At 40.1% G+C, this 25,567-nt stretch overlaps 1 protein-coding gene across 1 annotated transcript in view; it reads right to left on the bottom strand.

The window, feature by feature from the left end:
• Positions 1-23,459, bottom strand: part of fto (FTO alpha-ketoglutarate dependent dioxygenase) — a 112,208-nt gene extending 88,749 nt beyond the window's left edge. The window contains exons 1-4 of the mRNA XM_079456366.1: positions 23,383-23,459; positions 5,257-5,334; positions 4,336-5,107; positions 1,415-1,639 (exon numbers count right to left, since the gene is read on the bottom strand). Coding sequence (XP_079312492.1) covers positions 1,415-1,639; positions 4,336-5,107; positions 5,257-5,334; positions 23,383-23,424 — 1,117 coding nt within the window. The 5' untranslated portion in view covers positions 23,425-23,459. The remainder of the gene's footprint in view (positions 1-1,414; positions 1,640-4,335; positions 5,108-5,256; positions 5,335-23,382) is intronic.
• Between the last annotated feature and the right edge of the window lie 2,108 nt (positions 23,460-25,567).

The following is a 25,567-nucleotide window of genomic DNA, read 5'->3' as shown; positions in this document are numbered from 1 at the left end:
AACCCTCTCCTTAGTTCTGTCCTCTCCCTGAGGCATTCAGCACAGGAAATCTTATTACCAGCTGGGACTGGTGTCGGTCCAACGAATTGTTCCCCCGCTAACCAGCCCCAAATTCCATTTTTGAGAATCCACTGATTAGATTTGCACATAGAAGTCTCCGATATTAGTGGATGGAGGCTGCAACAGTGTTGAGAGAATGATGCAAAGATAAATATTGTAATTTCATTCTCTCTCTCCCTTTCTGTTTCTTTCTCTAAAATAGAAGCCTGATTTATTCAAAGGTTAGAGTGCTTTTCTTCACATCTCAGAGACGACAGTAGCTGAAACTTGTGTCACATAGCGCTGCCATTTAGACCTTGTACCTTCAGAAGTGCAACTTTTGATAAATTCAACAGCAAACATCAGACTTGGCCAAAAGGCAAAGTGTCTTGAACAGTTTATAAGTCCTTTTCCGTTCATTCTCTCAGCCCCGTCCTGTGCTCAGGATGCCCATTATTTCTTTGACTTTTCTTAAAGTCGCAAAGTGACTGTTCCATTAGGTGGGTATAAATAAAGTCTTGTTAAGACCAGATCTGAATACAAACAAATAAACAGAGCCTCTGCAAACCACTGCAAAGACATTCCAAACAGATGTAAAAGTCCAGAGAGAAACTTTAAAAGTGTGTGTGTGTAACAGAGGGGGAAAAGCATTAGTCAATCAGAAAGTATAAACAGTCTGTCCCTTTTAAGATCACCGGACGTCCTCTATGGGTTATTTAGAGGAGAGTTTGTCCATATGCGTGTTTGGAGATATGGGGACGTCTATTATAGCCATCACTTATAAAGTCTGATTTACTGAGTGTCTCTGTCCCACTCACAGACAGAGGTAACAGAGCTTTATACAGTGTCAACTATGACAAAACCAAATGTTAATTCAGAGACTTTTTTTAAAACATTCCAAATACTCCTGACATTGTGATTGTAAACAAGGCTTTGACATCTGTATTTGTCATTGAGGTTGGCTTTTGTTTTGATCTGTATTTGGAGATCTGTTATCTTTCCAAACTACTGAAATATCAGCCATTGGTTGAAGCTATTCATCAACTTGACTATCTTTGTAAGATAATCACTTTAGGGTTTGGAAGCTTTGGTCATGTGCATAAGAAGGTGGTCAAAGGACTGCAGTTGAGTGGATTGCTGAAAAATAAAGCAAAGAAACTTGCAAAATTTAGTTCAGTCTCAGCCATTCTAGGGAGTATGCAAATATGGAAACGAACAAGTTTTGTCTATCCATAAATTGTAAAATGTTACGAATATGAGCAATTGTGAAAGTATTAGCCATGAGGACCTGTCATCTTGCAAACTGACTACTTCTGTTTTTGTAGTCTTTGGATCCAAATAAAAGAAGAAAATGTGTGTGTGTGTGTGTGTCTACCTGTCATATAGTAGCAGTCTCCAGACTGCAGAGGCAGGGCCAGGCCTGGTGTGTGAATATCCCAGGCAACCTTTAGTCCAACTCGCCAACATGTCTTCTCTTTGTCCACTTCCAACTTTTTCGAACTTTCGCCTTCTTTCTCTCCCTCATCTTTACTCGTTCCTCCACCCTCAGTATTGGTCTCTTTTTCTTTACTCTGACCCTCTCCGTCTTTCTCAGTCACTCCTGAACACACAACACATAAAACCATAAATAGAGAAACAAACATTTCTCTAAATGGAGTTTTGACCTTACTGTAAAGATGCTGTCACTACTGTAGTTAAAGGGATAGTTCACCTAAAATTGAAACTGTGTCATCATTTACTTAACCGCAAATCATTCCAAACCTTTATGACTTTCTTCCTTATATTTTGAAGATATTTTGAAGAATGTCGTTAATCAAACAACACTTGCCCCCATTGAAATGATCATAAATCATAAAATTATGACATCATTGCTATTTTTGGGTGAACTATCCCATTAATGCTAGATTGCTTCAATGAGGACTGACCACTACTGGTAGGCACTTCAGATACAATATAAACTAACTTAAAAACCCAATTCCCTTTCCACCAAATGATCGAGAACCAAAGTGAGATACACTGTAAAAGCAAATGACTGCGATAAAGTAACAATGATAAGGGGAAAATTCAGAGAGGTCAGGGCCGACACCCATGAGTGAAATCAATACTAAAACGCTCTTGGAAGCCTGAGCCCTGAGCAAGGCTTTCTCTTCGCTCAGCAGGGATAAATAGTAACTTAATTTCAGTCTGTGCTCTCTGACACAGCTCTCAAAGGGCCATCTGCAGCTAACACAGCAGCGCACACACAAAGCGGATAAGATTTGATAAAAAACCACAGTGGCGCGAACCAACGCCTGCTCTAAAAGGAAATGAGCTGGATCTAGTCAGTGTTGGATGAAGAGTCGGACAGATTTGTCACCGAGCGACTTCCCCTGCTGGAGCGACGTCTAATGCCGGGTTTGAGCAAACAAGCGAGGAGTCTGTGATCGGGATGCTGCAGCAGGGCCAACATACTCTATAAACCAATCACAGATGTGTTAAAAGATGAGTGCATCGTGAAACCCTTATTCAAAGGTATTCTCCATAACACACCGTATCCTTTAAAGTGCGCTAAGGTGAAATAAGAATCTATACAACATACAGATGTTATCCAAAGGGACAATAAAAATACGTGCACATACACATACCAACACACACGGCAACAAAAAAAATGATGTACAAAGTGAAATTCCTCCGAGTACAAATCCGTTTCAGCTGGTCTGCAACATTTCACAGCGATTTCTCTAAAGTGAAGGCAACGTTTTGTGAGATGCTCTGCAAGGGTGCGTACGCGCTGCAAAAACGTTCCATCAGGGGAGATTCTCTGAAGTCTGGAACCGAGGGGTCAATTTTACCTCCAAAAAACAGCTGCGGAATAATTCCACACAAACTGACACATTCACACACAAAAACACACACGGACCATTCATGCAGTGTTTGAAGCGGGCTCTTGGGAGGTCAAGGGTCAAATCGGTCAGTAAGAGATTGGCAAAACAGAGCCTGTGGAGCAGGTGGTTCTGGTTAGCACAGCATGCTCTGTTCTGTCTAACTGAAACACACACACAGATGCATGCTAAGCTGTTACTGTTAGCTTGACATGAAGAGAGACCGATGTGTAGAAATACTTCTCATGTGAAATATGGAAGATCTGGTTTCTTCTTCATGGTACAAGTTCATACAATGACTGGATGAGTGCAGTCAACCCATCAAGTGAAATATGATTTTACACTGACTAGTGTCATATTAATAGCTTTAGATACTCAGCTGAGTGAGGTATTCTAAAGTTATGTTAGGAAGAAATATTATCACATTGTTACAAATATCATTATGAGCTTTTGCTTTTTTTTTTAAGACTGAAGGTCTTTGCACATACAGTCCGAAATTTTCGTATGCGTTTTTTAGTATTCGGTACTCATTTGTACCGTGTCAAAACGCATGGCTCAAAATGCTTGCTACGGATGTGAAAAACGTCCAAATCGAACCCAGTTAAAAAATGTATTACGGACAAAAATATCGGAGGCAGTGTGAAAATGTGATTGACACAACGTGATGTCGTATTTATTTTTGAACGCGTGGAAATTTTGGACACAATGTGCAATGGCCTTCAGAGTAAAGAATTTTAAAAACAACAAGGAGAGACAATGGGTTTATGAATTTTCGCATAACAGATTTGAACCTACATAATCCACGTGAGGCTCAACATACACGGCTTTAACACATTATTAAAATACTATAATATTATATATTTTTCAAACTTATGCTTCAGTTTATTTTACTTGCTATTTTTTTCCCCAAACTGGTTCTCAGATTTAGTTTTTTTGTAAAAATTGTTTTTTCATTTGTAATCTTATTGTATTTTTTATTTTATATTATTGTACATATTTTACATCATTTTTAATTTATATTTTTTATTCTTTTTTATATTGCTGTAGATTGCTTGAGCCTTACAACAAGCATTTCTATGTACATTTTGTCACAGACATGTGAACAAACAGTATTATTGAATTATAATAAAATATTACTGGCTTCCCAACATTTTTATCAGCTGAACCCTAATAATCAAACAAATTTATTTGTACTCAATGATTTCAGGAAATGTTGCCAGATCAATAGAAATGCTGTTGTTTGGAAATCAACTAATTTAATCATCATGATAAGATCATATAATCATGTAATACATTACAGCATTTGCTTCCCATGTGTCTACAGTACTGTTGTCAAAATAAGCATATAAAAGTTGCTCCTGTTTGTATTTTTATAAACTCATGATGAACCCTGTTGGGAAACCCTGGTCTATACGAAGACTGTCTGAACTCTCACCTTCAATCTTTGGCTCTACGGGGCAGCTATAGCTGTAAACAGCGACTGGTGAGAGAGGCACCAAGTTCTCATCATGATGCCAGCCGACCGCCATCTTGCCCATGCCGTAATACGGCTCCTCCTTGAGTTGGGTCATGGCTATTGGGTCCATGTAGTTGATGAGAGTAACGTTAAACTGAACCAGGCCGGTATTTGCTGGTGGCATAGTAGAGGAAGGAGGTGAGGAATGGGAGCAGCCCTGACCGCTATCTTCTTCTTCTTCTTCCTCCTCCTCCTCCTCAAGCCTCTCCACATTCTCTTTCTTCTCGTCTTTCAAACTGTCTGTAACATTCTCCTTACACGGACCCTCCCCAGATGTATCTTCACTGTTTTCGGTGTCACTGCGGGAACGTTTAACGCCTCTCACATTTGTCTGCTGCTGCTGCACATCCATACAAAAAAACTGATTGAGTTCCCACAATGTTTTGCAAGCGTCCCTCAGGTCAGAGTCACAGCACGGTTTTTCTTTGTCATCTCTCTGGCCGTTTTCTCCCTCACAGTGCCAGGGGATGGTGAAGAGACGCGTGTCCAGATAACGGTACGTGTAGCCCGCCTGACCCACAAGGACGCGTGAAACGGCCGTGAAGACGTCACGGTCTCGGACACGAACGAGATCTCTGAGGAGGCAGCCATGGCGATGTAAAGTGACCAGAGCAGACTGAACCTTATTGTGGAGACCGTCGGGCAGGCAACCGTACTGTCGCAGAGCCAGTCCTGCATAACTGGAGTCCCACTGTCGAAGTATAGACCCAATCAACCATAAAATATGCAAATATAAAAAAAGAAATACATAAAAACAGCCTGTATTTTTTACTATGCAATATCAGTGTATGTTTGCGAAAAGTACTGCAGTATTTTGGAGATGTTACAGGGATTTCTAACCAGTTCCTGGAATCCAGGGTCTGTAGGTGAAAGGTAGGGAATCCTCTGTTCTCCCAGCTCCCGTAGAAGCCTCCGCCGCTGTAGGGAATCCAGAAATACAGTAAATATAAACATACATGTCTTGTGATCTGTCAAGACTGTTCATTCTTTATGTTTGGGGTCTCTCAAAAACAACCCATAGGCATATGGAATTTAAGATTTAAAGCGATAGTTCACCTTCAAAATAAACTTTGTTAGTATTTAAACACCATTTTGTCATTTCAAACCTGTATGACTTTCTTTCTTCTGCAGAACACAAAATAAGATATTTTGATGAATGTTGATAACAGAAAACCGTTGGTCCTGATTGACTTAATTTTGTGTCCATACAATGGAAGTCTATGGGGACAAATGGTTTTCGAAAATCACACAGGTTTAAAATGACAAGAGGGTAAGTAAATAATGATGTGAATGTGAATTAACATGCCTGTTGTTAAAAAAGAAATGTAAACTTTTTCCAAGATAAATCTGCATGGGTGTCATTTTGACTTTTAGTATTTTTTATTCAGCATTTATTCTGCATTTATCACACTATTAATCCCCTCAGAGCACTAAAAGAAAAAGTGTGGGCACAGCCTTTATTGTAATGCCAGATTTTAGTCTTATCCTACACTGTCTGTGGGCACCATATTGGAACAACATGCTGGACTTTAACAACCAAGATATTGGCGGCAAAAATAAAACCGAAACAAAAATAAAACAAAATCAAAAAGCATCTAGAAAAATCTAGACAGCGTCACATATTGACACATGTTGACCTTCAAAGAGCTGCACATGAGAAGAGTGCTTTTCTGAAAACTTCAAGCACTTTCACTAGTGTCTCCACATAGTCGGAGAGAATTTCCCAGAATCCATTGCTGCCATCTCATAGCGCTCCCGTTCATGGCCGTCTCAGGTTTTTATGGCTCTAGCAGGCAGCAGAGGGTCTTCTCAAAACCACATAAACTACGGCCTTCTATGCTTTGCTTCTCTGTTAAAACTCAACCTGCTCTGCCCATCAAAGAACTTTTCATTGGGCTGCATTCCATTCTGACCAGTAAATCCAACAGCAACCGGTGTAAAACTTTGATACCCAAATAAATTTCGCAAGTGCACCCACTCTTGTCCCTTCCAATACGCACACATCCTCCTTTCCTTCACCACAGGTGCGAGAGAGACGGCGTTCAGGTGGGATGGTGGGGGCATTACGTCAATGACCCTGATCTGGCCTCGTCCATCAAGGAGCTTGTCAAGTAGTACAGCAGAATGGCCGCGCTGTTCACTTAAGCACACAGACGCACAGCTGATACGTTTAAAGAGAAAGAGGGCCGTATATATGGCCCATATTCCCTGACATTTACGAAGACGGAGTTTCACATTACAGACATGTTAATAATGGCAAGGTTTTCACATGGGAAGTTTTTTTTGCGAGTGACTAGACTTTGTCTGAATGGGTCTTGACTTTTAAAGTAAAATAAAATGTCCTGTTAATAACATTAAAGTGACTGTATTAAAGAGGTTATGTCCTGATTTAAGAAAGGACATGGGTGCACGCAGGCCCGCCGATAGGGGGGGACAAACGGGTCTGTTGTCCCGGGCCCAGGATAGGGGGGGGCCCAGACGGTGAAGCTGGAACTAGTGAAGTCAATGTAGAGCAAGGTAAGAAACAGAGAGGAACATGAGAGGAGAGGAACAGCAGAGGAGAGGAACATGAGAGGAAGAGCAGAGGAGAGGAAGAGCAAGGGAAAAGGAGAGATCTGGGCACGGGGGGGCCCATCTAAGATTATCTTGTCCCGGGCCCAGGCAAGACTGTCAGCTGGCCTGGGTGCACGTGTGAGAGTATGTCTATGTGCTCATGACTGGAAATAGGCTTGTATAACAGTTAAAATTACTCCAAGGTTTTTCAATAATGGTGCAAAGAGGTCCTTACTCTAGATGCTTGACTTCCTGAAGGTGAGCTGAAACTCGCCTCTGCTTCTGGATTCACTCTATGTTCTGAGCACATTTTTGATAATGAAACCAGACACAGTGGTTCAAATCGCTTCTAGATATAGAGGTGAAGTATTTTGATGGACCACTTTACCCATTTAGCATTTGTATACTTGAGGTGGTCTGCAATCTTTTAAATGGTCTGCAAAATAATGGGCGAGAAAGTTTGAGATGAACTGCTCTAGTGCATTTGGTGAGGCCAGGTGTGACCCGCCTCCTCTCAGATGTTTCTGCTAAACCATAAAAAACTGAAAAAGAGGCAAACTGTCAAAATGACATCAACAAAAGAAAATAACATGCACTATTCATGGACAGTCTTGACTTAAAGGCCTGAGAGAGATGAAGAGAGGGAAGAACAAGGCAGAGGAAAAGGGCGAGCGAGTGAGAGAGAATGAGACATGGACGCGTAAAAAAGAAGAGAGAGAGATAAACTGACAACTTGACACACACTCATTGTTGGTGTCAAAATTTATCTCATGACAGAAGCAATGGGTATTAAAAAAGGGGCCAGTTTATGTGTGTGTTTGTGTTTTTTTTAGCCGGTGGCGATGCTTGGCTGCTCTGATGTGCAAACACAATCCCGTGCACACACGCACACACAGCTGGTCCGGACAGCGCGGTTTCGGAGCTAGACTCGAGGAGCACTGGCCTGTCACACATATGTCAAATACATCAAGCCGCTCACAAATTCCAAAGAAAAAAGAAGACAGACCCATTCTACTGCACAGATGGAACGCTTTCTTCTCCTTTTCACTTAACATACGCACATAAACAAATAGAAAAAGAGGTGCACACACACAAACAATCGCTCAATCTGAACTAGCGCCGCTTCTCTGAGATCAGAGGTGCTAGTCAGTCAAAGATAACAACTTTCAGTCACAATTTCAATTGACATGCAGTGATGTCAAAGCAATCCAATTTAAGAATGGAATATGTAGTCCAGTTTGTGTAGATTCGGTTATGGCATTAGTTCCACACATAAATCTCCACCAGCAACAAACTCACTCAAAGTCAAAGAAACTAAAGCTGACACAAAGATGCGTGTGTGCAAGGGAGTGTTTGCACATGCATGCGTGTCCGGAGGTTTTCGGATGTACGTGTGTAATAGAGCCCCGTGTTTGGCAAGTACACGGTTGGAGCTTGTATGTCACCAATTCTTTCCCCACTGAATCAAATACTTTGACAAGTCACCTGTAAAACATCAAAAGCAAACACAGAGACCGACTTGCGCATCAAACGCACTTCCTCAGAGTCTCCTATTTGTCGGGGTGTTGCGGAATGTGTTCTGTGGGTGACTGTGGTACAGGGGATGTCCACCTCACAGAAGGAAGAGGAGAAAACAGATCCACCTGAGCAAACAGAGCGCCGTAGAGCAACCGTTTACCTCATGCTGAAGGCTTGTGTGTGACTGGATAGAACCCGGCTGAGAGAACACAGCACGTAGGTGCCATGACACACGCCCGTGGGCCTGACTCAAAAGCACTCACGGATGTGCAAAGTGGAAATGCGGTCGGCGTGTCAGCATCTCCAAGTAACAGGAAAGAGTTTCCACCATCTTACAGAGATGTGAATGGCAGTGGGGAGTTTCAGATGATCAATGTGGCAAGCCATGGTTAGCTCACCTCAAACATGCCGGTCTCTATGGAAACAGGCACTGCATTAATGATTATTCTGATCTGGCAGACTATATTGGATTTATTTGGTGTGAGGCTGACAGAAAAGCCTGATCAAATGACTCCTGGTCTTTCAGTGCTGAGCTCTAGAACAATGGGACATTGCCACAGCCACAGTGTCACTCATACACACCCAAATTAAGCTTTGCACTGCCTTCCATTTTGAAAATAGTGAAAATGTGAAAGGAACTTACCAAAGTTAACTGGCAAAATTGATAGTGTGTTATGGACGGTTGTCAGTTTCTAAGGTACTCAGAGTGTTGCTTACTGACCGGAGTCAGCAGTCCACCTATAATGATTGTCTTGTTGTAGATACGACTTGTGGTCCCTCCGTCAATATTTTTGTCTTTTCGATATTGTTTAACATCCATAATTCTATGTTCACACAGCATCCTGAAGCAAGTATCGTGTTCCTCGCTCTTTATTACTTGAGGGAATAATTCGTTAAGTGACGCAAAAAACATTGGGTTCAATGAGCTCTTAACATGATTTTTTCACTTGAGTTAACATTTTTTACCTAGACGGAGGACACGACGACACGCGTTCGCGGCAATCGCGCAGCCCGATTTAAGTTGCTTGACACAAGTTCACGTCTATTTGCCTCTTTGCATTCTCACTTTGATGCCTTTTGCAACTGTAAATTACACACATTCACACTTTGTGTGAACGCAGCATAAGATTGTTTTTGTCTTTTATGTGCAGAATGATGGCTTGTCCAAAAACTTAATTCATAAAACCCAATATGTAAGCAATAATAATAATAGTCATAAAAGCCTTAAAAAACACAAATGTATAAAAGACAAATCCTTAGCAAAAAACATCTACTAATAAAGCACTTAATAAAAAGTATTTATGAACCATTTGAATACTTTTGAGGAAAAAAATGTCATAAGCACACATACTGTCTGCACTTACACCTGCTTAAAACACACCTACACACACCAGAAGCTTAAATGTCACACGACACACCCCGCACGTCTCGTCCCGTTACTCTCATTCACCCTCTCTGTCTGGAAAAAGTCTTTAGCAGGTGTAAGCCCGCAGCTGAAGCCCAGGTTCTCAAATCAATCACTTGAAAGTATTTAAACAAGCACACAAGAGAGTTGCTTCACTGCTGTCCTGACACACAACACACGCTTAAGTGCTTTTCATGGTGTGTGTGTGCGTGTCGACATCTATTGCACAGTTTTACTCATCTAAAAGCGAAAAAATATGTTTCTGCGACGCAGCACGTCAAGTACTGCCAGGAGAGGAGAGAGAAGAGAGGTTAGAGGTCAGATGGTTTCACTCACAGAACAGAAAAAACACACAGGTGCTGAGTAACCGTGATTTCAAATGTTAGTATTGGGAAACTGGCAGGGATAACACATCTGTTGAGACTATATTGCTATGAACTAAAATTCAATCTTAATTTTGTTAATTTTGCATTCTCTTTTTTGGTCAACGAATCACACTCAAAATATGATTATAGGGAGGCAAATGTTGAGTGCTAGAATTTTTGTAACTATTGTTACTCTTAAGGCAAATTTTTTGTAGGTGTTGGGATATTTACATTATCATCATATTTGTAGCATAAACACAATATCGATAATCATGGTTTTTAATATCACGGTCAATACTTTGTATATTGTGACACCCCAGATTAAAAAATGTCTAAATGTTATGACTCGCAGACTTTAGTCTCTAGTTATCCATCAACCCTCATTCCTGCCTCAATGTCTGAATCTTTCCTTCTGCTCTTCTGTTCACCTGGCTAAACCTTACTTTGTTTGTCTCTTTCACTTTCTTTTTCATCTCATCCTTTTGCTCGTTCACTCTCTCCACTCTTGCATTCCTCCTACAAAATCAATATCCTTCTGTAAAGTGCAGCGAGCCCCAGGGAGGAGGCCGTTGTTGTCGTGGGAGGTGAAAGTGGGGCGTCCTCCAGGGCTCTCCAACGAACAGAAAGTCAAGGACAATGTCCAGCCTGGACCTGCCGTCTCTCTCCCTCTCTCTCCTCTGCGGGAAGGATCGATAAGCGGGTGAGGCGTTAAATTTCAGCTAGCAGGAGCGTCATGCTTGTTAGTCCCAGCTGAGTGATGAAGCATGCTCGCCCCGGTACCGAGTGTTTAAAGAAGAAGAGAACAGGGGCTGAGATCTTCCGACAATAAACAACTCAATAACATTTAGGCACACCAGCGTATGATGTTTTAAAAGCGTTCCTGTCAACTTAAGAACGTGTTTCTGTACGAGGGGCTGTGCCACATCACTCCGTGTAAACCGCCTGTCTGGAAATCCCAGCGTGACTAGCCGATTACTCCGTTCTTAGTAGTTCAAACTGTAAATCAGATCATTTTACCACTGCTGTCAGCTGTCCCGTTGCACCGTGAACGAGGCGAGAGTATCACTTTGCGACTTTACAGCAGAAATGTAGCTGTGTGTATAAAGACTATTGCACAACTTTTGAATTCATTGCGGCCTAATCTACGGCCCCGGCGGAACTATGGTCCTTGCCACGACCGGCCCCATCGCACCCACTCATTTCGCTGATTTCCGAATGAATTTTGGGAGGGCGACTTGTCTCAACAGCTTTAGACAAATCCAAGAAACACTGCAGAAGGAATCTGCCTTTTCTTAACTCGTCAGGAAGCGATCTTGTTGCTTTATTTACTTCCCCTTCAATCATGTGTGAACAAAGAGAATATTCCACCAGGGGCTGAATAACTTAATCCTCTTTCCTCTCTCTGGCAGTAGCTCGGGCAGTGACAGACAGATTAACACAGATGATGTTTGCAAACCCACCCATTTGAAAATGTAATTGCTGGTGGCATATTGAGCAGTCTGCTTTAAGCACTTAAGTTCACATGAGACCAGTGAAACAGAAGTGACACTAACACGATGATGTGTGTATGTGGGGTGCATTGTGGAACGGCTTGCCCGCCAGTGGGACGGAACACAGTTACTGTCATGTGCCCACTGTACTGTGCCAATAAGAATTAGAGCCAATCAGAAGGCTTAACAGGGTGGAGCGGGGCAGGTCATGCTCCTGGGCTCTTTACAGCTATTCAGGGGCAAGGCAAGCCATCATAGAGTGGCCTCACCCTATAAAATACACCTTCACATCTGCTGGGTGAGGGGGAAGCAGAAAGGTGCATTTCTTGATGTCCAGGTGCCACCTAGTGACAGCTTCCTGGCCCCTGAGTAAACCAGGAATGGACGCAGATATGTGGCCTTGGCCCGGTTTCTGAATAATATTTTCACAAAAATAATTTCACCAAACCATACCAAATGTATTTATACCAACTGTATTTATAATTTTTCATTCTATTTCTATTCCATTTTATGATCTATTTCTTATTATTTCTTCTGGATTCTATTTTGATTCAATTTCATGTTTCAAACGATTCCTTTGACAAACTGAAAATAAAAATATTTTAAAATTTCAGCAGCTAACTCATTTGATTATAGTGTATTGTGCATCCCGAATGAACAGGACACCTCTTAAAGAGTAATTTTAATAATTAGATGTTTTGTACACTGTAAAACTGGCATAGACCCACTTCAATTTTAATTGATTTAAAAAAATTCTAAAAATCCAGCTGCACTTAGTCAAATCTAATCAGATTTGAAATTTATTTTAAAAGTCAGATTAATTAATGCAACTGACTTAAATTCAGATTTAGCTTAAAGAGACAGTTCGCCCAAAAATGATAATTCTGTGATGAATTACTCACTCTTTATTTGGATGAATCCTTATAACCGAACAGTTCTTTGACCCCATTGACAACCACAGTAGGAAAAATGACAATGGTAGTCAAAAGTGCCCCAGAATGGCTTGCTGTCCTACATTCCTCAAAATATCTTCTTTTGTGAACAAAATAATATAAAGTATTTTTCCTACTATGGTAGTCAATGGGGTCCAAGAACTGTTCCAAATATATTTCTCCGTATTTATCAGAACAAAGAAGTCTATAAAAAAATTTGAACAAATCGAGTAAATTGAGTTTAGTACTATCCCTCTAAAATGTTTAGTAAAAAGGCTAAATTCCAGTGTATGTTTCATTAATCCGTTTTGTCTGTACAGCTGCTTTAAAGTAGTTCACCTTCAAAATGAAAATTCTGTCACCGTTTACTCACCTTCTTGTGATTTCAAACCTGCATGACTTTCTTCGGCAGAACAAAAAAGAAGATATTTTGAAGAATGCCGTTTACTGTGCTGCTCTGTTACCAACATTTAAAAAATATATTCTTTTGTGTTCTGCAGAAAAAAGAAAGTCATACATGTTTGAAATTACAAGAGGGCGTGTAAATGATGACATTATTTTCATTTTGAAGGTGACCTACTCCTTTAATCCAATGCAAATTGTAAAAAGCCCTATATACATAAACTTAAATTAACTTGGATAGAAGACAAGATGAATTAGTCTCTAGACCTGTATATCTTGCACTGTCCCATTGTAATAGATCACTTTAGGTGACTGTTGAGACCAGCTGTAAACAGGGCATTAGACACATCATATTTTTCCTAAACACAAGGCACACTGTCCTGCAGGTATCTTAGTAAAGCAGCTGCCTCTATTTGTGAGTCAGCAGAGGGATGTGGAAATGATAGCATTCCCTTTAGCCTCTCACCACAAGCCATCCTGTGTATCATGATGAAGATGGAGGTAGGGCTAAGAGCCTCTTGTTAACACACACACACGCTGAGGGAATAAATCACAGCTGTGAGAGTCGGGATGAACCGCGTGTCAGCGTGGGTCAGCTACACATTACACTCTCTTCAAAAACTATTCATCTTCAGTTTGTTTTCAGTGGCTAGAAATAATTACTCCTGCTGACCCGCGTAATGCCACATGAACAGTGGTCAAATGTACTCAGGCGGAGGAGTCGACCGGGAGGAAAGAAGTGGGGGTGAATTATGGCCTCCTGGAGTACGAGACAGATGTCATTTAACAACAAACACACAAAATCTACAGATTGTAATATCATGATGACACTTCTATAATATGACAACCCAGTCTCAAGGCAGTTCGTGCCATAGGCCCGAAATTTGGAATCTAATAATTCGTGTCAAGTAAATGGCTACTCATATTTATTAAAGTATTACAAATGTGATAAATATGCATTAAAGCACAGATTTTGAAGTTAGACTTTGAATTTAGATGTCTATTCCACTATTTTACACACATATATGACACAAAGTATTTAGTATTTTATTTACATGAGAACAACTAACAACTAAAATTTGAGTAATCCCATACTTTCCTTTATCTAAGGAAAAGTAATTAAATTACAGTAACTAGTTACATCCAGCACTGCTGGTAATTTTCTGATAGTAGCTCAGTTTTTTAAGGGTTGTTTTTTTACATTTACATTATGCATTTGGCAGACGCTTTTATCCAAAGCGACCTACATTGCATTACCCTATACATTTGTGTCCAACTATGTGCAATCCCCAGGGATCGAGCCCACAACCTTGACTTTGTTAGCGCTACAGGAAAGCTTTTTACAGTGATAGACATGTCTATTTGACACCAAGTGCACAACCGCTTCTTAAAGAACTGTGACAACATCTCAAAAACAGCTATTGGAGAGGAGTCATGACAGTGTCACAAAAAGCGTGACATAATAAGTAGTCTGTGCTCACTCCCTCTCCGAGCTGACAGACCAGGTCCACATTTAATTAGCACAGTAGAGAAGTTCCTTCCAACACGCGACGCGCACACTGCAGTCTAACCCGGTGTCAGAGTGCCGTTTGATCAACACCTGAAATATTGTCACAAACATCCTGACAAAGAGAAAGAGAGAGCTCTGGGAGGAGGACAGAGAGGAATCACACAAAGCTAATGATAACGGAAGAGAAACAATGCAAGTTTGCTCATTAGCTCATATATGGTACCATTTCAAGACACTGACTATATGTGCATGGGGGCCCTTAAGCAGAATGACACTCAGATGTTAAGGTGTCGAAAACTTCTTCCTACTCTAAATAATTGGAACTCAATTTAGGGAGCATATTGATATATCAGTTATAAAAATGCACATTAGCAAAACAAATCTAATTTACTTCGGTGTTCCTCTCAATGAATGCCTTTATCTTCCTGAAAGGCTTCACACTGACTTCACATTCAAGATTTACTTCAAATAAAATGGAATTTGGGGAGGTTTTCAGACTGTATTCATTGAAGCCACCTGTTTAGTGTTATCCTAACCGCTCAAAAAAAACTCATACACAAATAATGAACATGCAGATAAATAAGAGGCTAAAATACTGATGAACCATCTTGTTAAAGGGACCATACGGACATTTTGTCCAATAAATAGCACTTTTGCTCAAATTTACAAATGTGCTTTCCTTCAAATCATAAATACCATTTGCCACAGATTTAGAAAAACTAAAGACTAAGGGATAAACTATTTTTCCAACTTGCTGTTGAAACAACAAATGCGTCAACACAATGAAAGAAAATGTTGATAATTTAAAAAAAGGACGAAATATTTTATATTCACATTGTCACTTCTCTCACAATTTGTAAATGCATTTAATTTATTGGCATAACCAATATTGTACATATAAACAATGAAAAAATTCTAAATAAAAATCTGAAATTTGAAATAAAATCTTAGTTAAAATAAAACTGAAAATATTTTTTATAGATTTAAATCAGTTTTATTCAGAATGATGGTATTTTACTTGTTTGTTAAAATAAGAAGAGTAAACTCAGAAAGTATGGAAAAAAACTAAAACATTAAAAAAGTAATTATTTAAAATATAAATTAAGAAAGATGGCCGAAAAATAAAGTGCACTGGTGATAAGAAATGTATGAAGTTTTATCAAGACACCAGGTCTCTCTCTCTCTCTCTCTCTCTCTCTCTCAAAACAAACAAACTAACTGTCTCAGTCCTGCTCCTGTTTTCCTGAATACATGTGCCAAATGTCTTAAACAGACGCAGGAGTGACAGCGATGACACATTCTCCCAGTCACCACGAAAACCCTGCATGAATGAGCGGGAGGGACAAAATGACGATACATAAATTAATTAAAGTAAGAGAACATTCACAAGAAGAGAATTAAAGTTGCTACAACTGTCAGGGACTCAGCTCTGCTCGCTAATACTGTGTTGGAACATTTATACCCTTGAAGTAAATGATCCGCTGTGTAATTGGCAGCGGAGGAGAGAAGAGGATGATGCTGGATCCTGAAAGAGCTGATAAAGATGCTCTATTTTTTCTTAACCAGGAAAAGTAAAAAAAAAATTAGAAACCTCAACGTTTAATCCCCATTGTCATCAGAGAGTGGAGAACGCCATTACAAACACAGAGTGTGTGTGGTGTGTGTGTGTGTGTGCGTGTGCGTGTGCGTGTGCGTGTGCGTGTGCGTGTGCGTGTGTGTGTGTGTGAGAGGAGCGAGGTTCCTGGATTAGCCCAATCCATATGTGCCATTAGTCAAGGGTGAGAAAGTCTGTCAGACTGTCAACACACCAAAATACACACAACGAAGAGAGGAAGAAGTCAAACAACTTGTGTGACACTTTCATAAAGTTTTTCACAATGCATTCTGGGATTGTCCTCCCTATTGAGGATCCAACACTGGCAATTGAAACAATCAGGTCAGCCAGGTCAGAAACATGTCTATGATGTGATAAAATATGACTTTAACATGATCAAATCCTAGTAACCGGCCTGCACTTTATGTCATTATTCACAATCATTTGCTGATGACATCTGTCTTGGGATACATTTAAAAATACAAAAAGTCACAGTGTGGTTGGATGAAAGACTTTCATGGCACGCTGGATATCTTCCATTCAGCCAGTGTTGTTAGAAGAACACAGATGTCTGCTCCATATCACCATAACAACTGAACTTGAACCACTAACCCTGCCTGATCTCATCTAAATAAACAACAGGAGAGATTGAGAGGTCTGGCCTTCTAACAAAAACAAAGAGACAGAGAGAGAGAGAATGAGAGAGGGGGACAGAAAAGTATATGACAGACAGCAAAACAGAGAAGCCTTCTTTATGCAGGCCTGATCATGTGGTTGACAGTATTTTGGGGTGAACTTACAGCTGGATGACCAGGGGCACAGAGAGTGAGAGAGCGGGAAAGACAGCTAGAAAAAGAGCATTTTGACAGAAAAATTACGCCAAGCATACCAATGACCATCCAAAAGACCACCACTCACAACTATGCCGCCGTGCGTGCGTGTGCGTGTAGGAAAAAGCAGAATAGACAGTAATGAGAGGCCAGTGTCATGCATCAGTGACCACTTGAGTGCGCACTCTTGCTCTCGCTTTCACTCCGTCTGCAACTCACCTTGAAGCCAGAGCATCACACACAAGGTGTCACTTAACCTGTTGGCATGGTGACGCTAAACTAACATAGTGATGATGTGAAGGAAAACAATGGAATAAAGTTTTTATGCATGATACACAAACACAAAAACTTCCTATATTGCTAAAGAATAATAAAAATAAAGAATCAACTTAAATGGCTATCAATATCATCTACATGCCAATTGCTTCAACCAGTTGTCCATTCTCCTCCCAAAAATTGAAATGAGTCTTGAATTACTCACCTATTACTAGTTGTTCCAAACATGTATACATTTCTTTGTTCGGTTGAACACAAAGAGAGATATTTTGGAATAGTGTTAGCAAACCAACAGTTCTCAAGCACCATTGACATTAGTAAAAAAAATGTAAATGGTAGTCTAAAGTCCCCCAGAACTGTTTGTTTTCCTACATTCCTCAAAATATCTTCTTTTGTGTTCAACAGAACCAAATTTTTTCCAACTGAAATGTATTTTTTTAATTTTCATAACATTTTACACAATGTACACAATATACTGTAGGTGTCCTTGATGTGTTCTGAAGTCAAAATTCAAACTCAATGAAACTCTGTTTCAGAATGGTAAAAGAAGTGTCACAAACGTAAATTTGTTTATACCATACACTGTACTTTTATTACACGCTACCTGTGTTAATCTCATACCCACTGCCAGTGTGTACCCAGCAGTAGGCTGGCAGGCCAGGACCTACCTTTTCCTTTCTGGCACACACAGACGTAAACACAGCCTTTCAAATGGCAGAGCTATGGGGCATTGCCTCGTGCCCCATCCCCACACACGCCAGGTGCTCAGGCCCACTTTCGCTCCCTTCATTTATAGAACATAACTTATGATGTACAAATTAAGAGTTAGTGTTTACAGGCTGTAGTGAAAGTGGCCTCCTGTAGATCGAGTGAAAGGGGGACTTTGGACTGGCAATAGGAAGCAGATGTTGGGCAAAGGGCTGCCATTAGCTAGTTTTCCTTTACAAGAAAAGGTGAGCTATTACACAAGAAAATAAATTCACAAATAAACAGCAAAGAAGGAACCTGCTGTTCAAAGCCACAGTCAGAGGAAATGAGAAAATGACAGAGACAAACAATATTATGCACTATAAAAATATATTTAATCTATATTTTTCAATTATGCATTTAAAATTATTACTACTACTAATATGACTTTTAAAGCGGTTTTATTATAAGACTTAATTCAATTTGAACTAAATGGACTAAAAGGCCCTTAAAATTGAAGAGTGTATGACTAGGTTACGAGGTCAATCTTATGTTTATTCAAAGCTTTTCTGAGCAGGTCCTATTGTTATTGATCATATTGATTATTGAATACTTATCACCAATGATCAGCCAATAGTAGAGCGTCCCCCCTCCCCGCTTTCACAAATGTCACATACACATTGACAAACTGACTAGAAATCTGCTGAGTTTACATCAGTTATTCATGTTTCATGAGACATTCGAATCATTATTAGTGGACCTCAACCCACATCACAATAAAAACCATTAAAACTGAGGGAAACGTATGCACTTCAAGTCCACATAGGGTCACAATAGGCAACAGGGCTTTTATAATGCGCATAATATAGGCCATAAATGTCTAATAAACGGAATGAACAAAACCTATAACGGAGCTCTTTAATGAACAATATTCTATGCAAATACAGCGGGAGGGAAAATGCAGATAATAACCATAAACGTTTTTTTGAGGATATGTGAGGGTGTGTTAGCCTCTGGATGATATAAAAGGTGAAAAGCTTCACAACAAACAAATCAACCTTAATCCACACATTGGATCAATGCAGCCGCTATAGGCCTCAGGGTCGCCTTATATTACTCTTCAAACTTCATATTCACTCATCGATTTGCTTTTCAGAATAGTATATCACTGAACTCCAATGGGAGGACAGATAGAGACTGGGGACAGGGTCAAGCACGGCTCGCACACACGTTAGCGTAATATTGATGTCCCAGCAGAAAGAAATGACTAAATATCCAGATCAATATTTAGTTTCCCTGCAACAGCCGAGCGATGAGGTGGGGAAATATAAATATACATCTTTATGACCACAGAAGCCATCATAATGAGAGAGCTGAATGAATGTTTCCCTTAAGGTGAAGTGTTTGATTAGCAGAGGGCAGAGGTTAGTGCCGATATGCTGATACAAGAAAATGCGACAGACTGCTCGGGCTGGGAAGTATACAGCAGAGCGGGGTTGTGTTAAAGTAAGACCTTCTTGTACATGTTAATCGAGCTTTGAGTCATTTGTAATGAAGGTGATCATCAGGTGAAGTAAGGGCTAACATTAGAAAATGGGGAATTCAATTACGCCAACTATGAAAGACTATTTGATCATGTAAGAATGTAATGGAAGCATCATTAAAATCCTACTAAGACATACATTAGTCTGGGTTTGAGAGTATTTCGCCTTGTGCGCTAGGTTCGCTTTATACATCTTTTTTTAAATATATGTAATTACGAATGGTTTTGGTGGTTCGCTAGCAAATGAACGATGGCATACTTGTTTTGTGGTAACCATTTTTTAAACCATGGTTAACTTTTGTAAGGGATGAATCAATTAAGGGCTGTTCATCCTATTGACAATAACTATAAAGTAGGCTTTAAAATTTAAGTTTAAAGAATTTTTCTAAATTTAAGAAAATAGTGTGATTTAGATACAGACGAACAAAAATTTTGTAGGGATTTCTAGACTGAGCAGATTTTCCAGCTGATGAAAACTGTGCACTGATACGATCCTGAAAGTTGTTTGGCCCTTGCTGATGTCATCTTCGCAATGTTGAAGATGCCTTGAAACTGATACAGAGACATGACTGAATAAAAAAAACTTTCTCCAATTTAAGTGAAATGCTGCATCAAAGTAAAGGGTCTTGAATTTTAACATACTATACAATGTACAAAACAATGTTGTTGTTGTTTTTTTTAAGTAGACTTGGTGAAATAAAATAGGGCCCTGACAATGTGAATGTGTTATTTTACACTTAAAGTGGTTCATTTTCTTAATCCACTTATGGTGTTTAACACAGATTCCTAAAAACTAAACTTATTTATGAAAAAGTAATTGTACTTATTCTTGCTGAAAGATGAACTAGAAAAGCTTGGAGCTGACGGATCGGAATAACATTTTGTTTAATCAAATACAATTTCATGCCAAGTGTTTTACTCGCCAGTAAATTGACATTCCCACCAAAAGGTATGGATCTGCCTAGACTTATTTACAGCTCTTAACCATTAGAGAAGACAGCAGCACACTTATCGTTCTACTAAAACACAGACTAACAGAACAATAAAAACGCTGAAGACCAGATAATGTCTTCACTCTTAATTAAAGAAACACATCTGTCTATATTCAATCACACTCCGTGCTTCATAAAACAATTTGGAAGCTTGACTGAGGGGACACTGACTGACACGGTGCTATAATGTGGACCTCCACACCACCATCCAATCCTCTGTTCTTAAATTACAGGCTTTGTTGTGGGGCCTGTGGCTGTGGGTGGCAGCAGTGGAAAGACTGACACGGCATTGCGGCAGTAAGTAATGCGCGTGTGGATTAGCGGTATGATGGCCTGATCAATACCGGCGGCTCCAGCCATTAAGAATGCAGCAGGAAACGACCCCCTATGGCAATAAAGCACGATGTCTGCCTGCTACTTCATTTGCTGCCTCCATTAGTGTAATGGCATCATTATCAACTGTGGCAGTATTTTTTCGAACACTCCCGCCCTCTTTCCCTATCCTCTTTTCAGATGTCCAGAACCAGAAATCATGAACATTACCTTATTTTGTTTTATTTTCGCTTCAACTTTCGCATCACTCAGTCTCCAGATATAAATCTGCCCCCGGTGCGGCTTGAACACGGGTCTAATTATGTATTCCTGAGCGTGTTTTATGTGGCTGTCCGACACTGTTTCTCTATTATAGACTCATTAATAGGACGAAGGCGTGCGGTGACGAACGGAGAGAGGAGAAAACGACAGGGGGGAGGTGGTGTCGATTGGAGAAAAGCTGCTGATTACGCCAAAAGCAACACCACCTCCCGCTAAAACATCAGCTCCGACATGACAGCGCCTCGGCATTAGGACCTATAAATCGTTACCTTAACACTAATTTACAGAGGAACATTTTGTGGGAGAAATTGATTCATCAAGACTGGCTGTGTGGCCTCATAATCAGGCCTGAACTGAAGCTAGCTGTTAATTTAACAGAATTGCCTAGGGGAACACAAACCATTTTAATGAGTGTTCAGGAGTGAAATAGCCTAAACAGCTTGCTCCAGCAAACACACGCGCCGAGAAAGCCAATGAGCCGAGAACTCTCTGAATGATGGGTCGGGAGGAGTGAAAGCCTCCGAACATCTGGCAACCCTCTGTAACACCTCACGTACACTGCAGCACCAGAATAACATGCTTTATATTTTAACCTTGATTACTTATCTTCCCAGCTTTCACGGTGAAGACTTTTTTAGTTTTCAAACAAAGGCATCGCACAATGAAATCCTTAAACGGCTGAAATGCATTCAGTCAGTAAATGTGTCAAAGGCTGGTGGCAAGTGTAATATTTATAAAACAAACGTGCTCAACAGATGGACGAACAATGAGAATGTACTTTACTAATTTATAACTGTGATAAAAGAAAAACAGCACGTAGGGTCACATTCCATAACCCACATTCCAATAAGATGGTCGAATGGGCATCTGAAATGTACTAGTGATACTTTAGGGGGGTCCATGTGGTAATCTTGGCAATGTTAAAACCAGAAACTCTGATGGTCCAATGTCCCTTGATTGAATTATATTGAAAACAGAATTTTTGAGGTGAAGGCCATGTAAGGCCACTTCTAAAGGAATGAAGTCAGCCTTTAATAGGCTATTAGTCAACAGTCTCTCTCTTTAAGAACAGGCAACAGCACGATAATGTAAGTGGTCTTTTTATCATGCACATGTGCCACACATGTTTAGGAAATGCCTGGCAAAGCTAGGCAGAACATAAAAACAGTCCTTTTTGAGATGGATACTTCACAGACGCGCTGGTGACATCTGTCCACATCCCTGTTATTGAGAATAAATGCTCCAAAGTTTATGGCAGAGAAACAACTCCTATGTTATTTTATTTTTTATTATGACTTATTATAGAATAATATACACCAACCCCTCAACTACAGCAATCTGGCCCTATCCAGTGACTTTGGCTAGTCTTTATTCACCTCACCTGTCTGTTTGTTTTACAGATTGAGAACCATCTGGATCTCGGTGAGTCTCATCTGTACTCTGAAGCAGCTGCATTAAACCAAAGGAACCACGTAGTACTACACAGATCCCCTGCTGTCAAACATGATCCCAAAACATGCCATCAGAGAGAAACAGATCAAAAATGATAATAAAAATGAAACAAAAATGAAATATGAGATATAGTACAAAAAGACAGTCCACTAACAGAGGCTCTTCTCACAAACTATATACAATGCAAAAGACATGCCAAACAATTGATACAAGCCACACAATGTTCACCACAAGAGTCAACAGTGGCATGTGAAAACTTTTACAATGTTACTGTGATATAAGTATAAACCCTTTATATAATTCACACAAGGGTCCTGCACAAAATGACATGATACTATAACAACAATCCTTGCCTGTTATTTATGTGACACTATAACGTTATACGTTTAAATAAAACAAGCAAATCCTATTTATTTGTACAACAGTTCGTGGATTAATCTAAACGATCTACTATAAAGACGCTTTTCGAATGAAGTAAATAGAGGGACAGATACACAAGAACACTCTTCTTCTTTCTTCATTCATTCATTACCACCACGATTCAACTCTGACCGTGACAGTCACGAGAAAACACTCCCCTGGCGCTGTGCTTCAGCTCACACCCGTGTGCTGGATCACAGTGTGCACACAGAGAAAGAAATCAAACGATTAAAGAATGAAAACATCAGGCGAGATATCAGCAGCAACAGACGCGCACGTTTCAAATAAACACACAGCACCGATCAGCGCGTGCAATAGCGCTCCGGACACACTGAACGGTGTCTTATCAACTTTACAACCACATGAAGTGCTTGGCTAACTCAGAGAAAACTACAAGCGATACCTTTCTCCTCTTTTCCCTCTCACTGTCATCCGATCTTTTCATGTTCCTGGAGTAGTGTTTACGCTGCCTCGATTTCGTGTCGCGCAGGGTTGGGAGATGTAGTCTTTATATAATGTCTTTAGAGTGATACAAGTCGGTTCGGTTTGTTTTTATTTTATAATGTCAGTAATGTTTTATTAATCGCTTTTTATCTTGTACATGATTAAGCCTGGGTTGTTGGTTCATATGTAGGATTTATTTGAAAGTCGTGACCAGAAATTCATACAGGACTACATTTCCCAGAATCCTGGCGCCATGAAAACCTTACTTGTAATTTGACTCAAACCGGAAATGGGGATAAACGAAACGCGTTTTATAAATGCAGTGTTTCCGCGGAGGTTTGTAATAGATTCTTTGTTTATAAAATGTTAATTCTAATGGTAAATTCATGATTTTTTTATAAATGTGCAACATGTATATAACTTATAACTAATATGCAAATGCGTGATAATGGAAGTCGTCCTGCTATTTTTCAGAAGTTTAGGTGTAAAGTTATTTGACGTAATTAACATTAACCCCTGTGAATGTAAATTAATAATAAATAATTGCACTGCAATTAGGGCTAATAATACCTTGCTGAGATGAAACACAACAGCTTTGCCACTGTTAGTGCCCCATCTGTGGTTTATACTCCTGCTTTCAATGAATGGAAATCAAAGGCAGAGCTGTGCAACTACCGCAAAAATTGCAATCGTGCTTTGAGCTCATTCCAAAAACTCAGTCTTCCCTGGTCTCTTACAACCTTTCTCCAGGTGCTGTACAGCTGAAGATAAAGGGCCCCAAAGCAGGATATTATATTTTCCAAAAACACCTCTTTGAGCTGTAATAGAATATGTAGCAGCATTTGTGTATGACATGGATATAACCCCCTCTGAGCATCTGAGGTCCGCAGGTATCTCATATAGGCTATGCATTCGAAACAGTGTTGAAATGCGCTCTGCTGGTTGCCTGTTTCAACTGAGGACGAAAAGACCAAGACCGGGACCGGGTCTGTGAAAGATATACAGGCACGAGCCTCTCAGAGGAGAAGGGGGTATTACATGGTTTAAAACCACCTGCTATGTATTAGCATTACAGACTTTGATCAGTGTCTTCATTAGACTTCTTTGTAATCGCTCTTCTTTTATGATAGAGCCGACCCGGGCGAGCCTGGTACACAGATTGAACGCATGTGTTCCTTTCACCTGTCTTGTAAAAAGCTCAAAGCGCTCATACTTTCAAAGATTTCAGTGTCTCTGTCATCTTGTTGCAATAAACAGGAGGGCTCTTTTGATTCCTATTCATAACCTACATTTCCGCCCTTCTCTTTTAGCTTTGGAGGGAAATATGTGTTTGAAAAATACCTTGAGCAAAGTGACTCCATATGTACATAAGAGCATAAGCACATGTGTCTATGTGGACATTTTTTGTAAGTTAGTAGAAAGGAAATTATTATTCTGTCATACTAGTAAATTAAGTTCATGTCTGTTTATGCTTCATGTCTGACTCGCATCCAATCAATTAACATTGCTTGTGTTGTGCAAAACCATTTTTCAAATATTACTTACAACTGTCAATCAAAGCTTGAGATTTCAGTGACCCGTCAGCCTCGGATCGGTTCTCAGCTTCACGCCAATGCCAATTCGTCTGAGCTGCGTCCAGTCATCCATCCCGTCTCGTGTTCGAGAATACTTTTAATACGTGATCAGCAACTCAAATGCAGGTTGAAGGGCAGCGTGCTTTCAGATGTGGTACAAGCTTGGATTGAAGAAAAACTAGGCAAAGAAGAAAACTTTGAACTCCTGCAGCTCATCAAATCCTCCTTGTCTTTTGTCTGGCCAATTCTCTGTTCTCATTTTTCACCATGGGGGATGTTATGCGTTATTGTGCAGCATCGGCGTCGAATGACCCTCTGACAGGCCTGCTTTTTACCCCCGCAAATATAATAGGCATGTAAAAAAGAGAGACTGGGCCGAAATCAAAGGTGAATAAGAGCGTTGTGCCAAAAAACAATAAGAAACATTAAAGACAAATTCAGTAACCATTGTGCTGAGCCCAAATATTAGAACCAGAAGCGGCTACAGACTGCCTGATGCGTGGCTTAAAAACAGCTTGTACGTAAAAGCAGTCTTTCCTTTAAATAATAATAGGTTTCCCCTTTAGTTGC

This window comes from Barbatula barbatula (genome assembly GCF_947034865.1).
Source record: "Barbatula barbatula genome assembly, chromosome: 1".
NCBI lineage: Eukaryota > Metazoa > Chordata > Actinopteri > Cypriniformes > Nemacheilidae > Barbatula > Barbatula barbatula.
The sequence above is the reverse complement of the archived record's forward strand: the minus strand, read 5'-3'. Positions and strand labels throughout refer to the sequence as shown.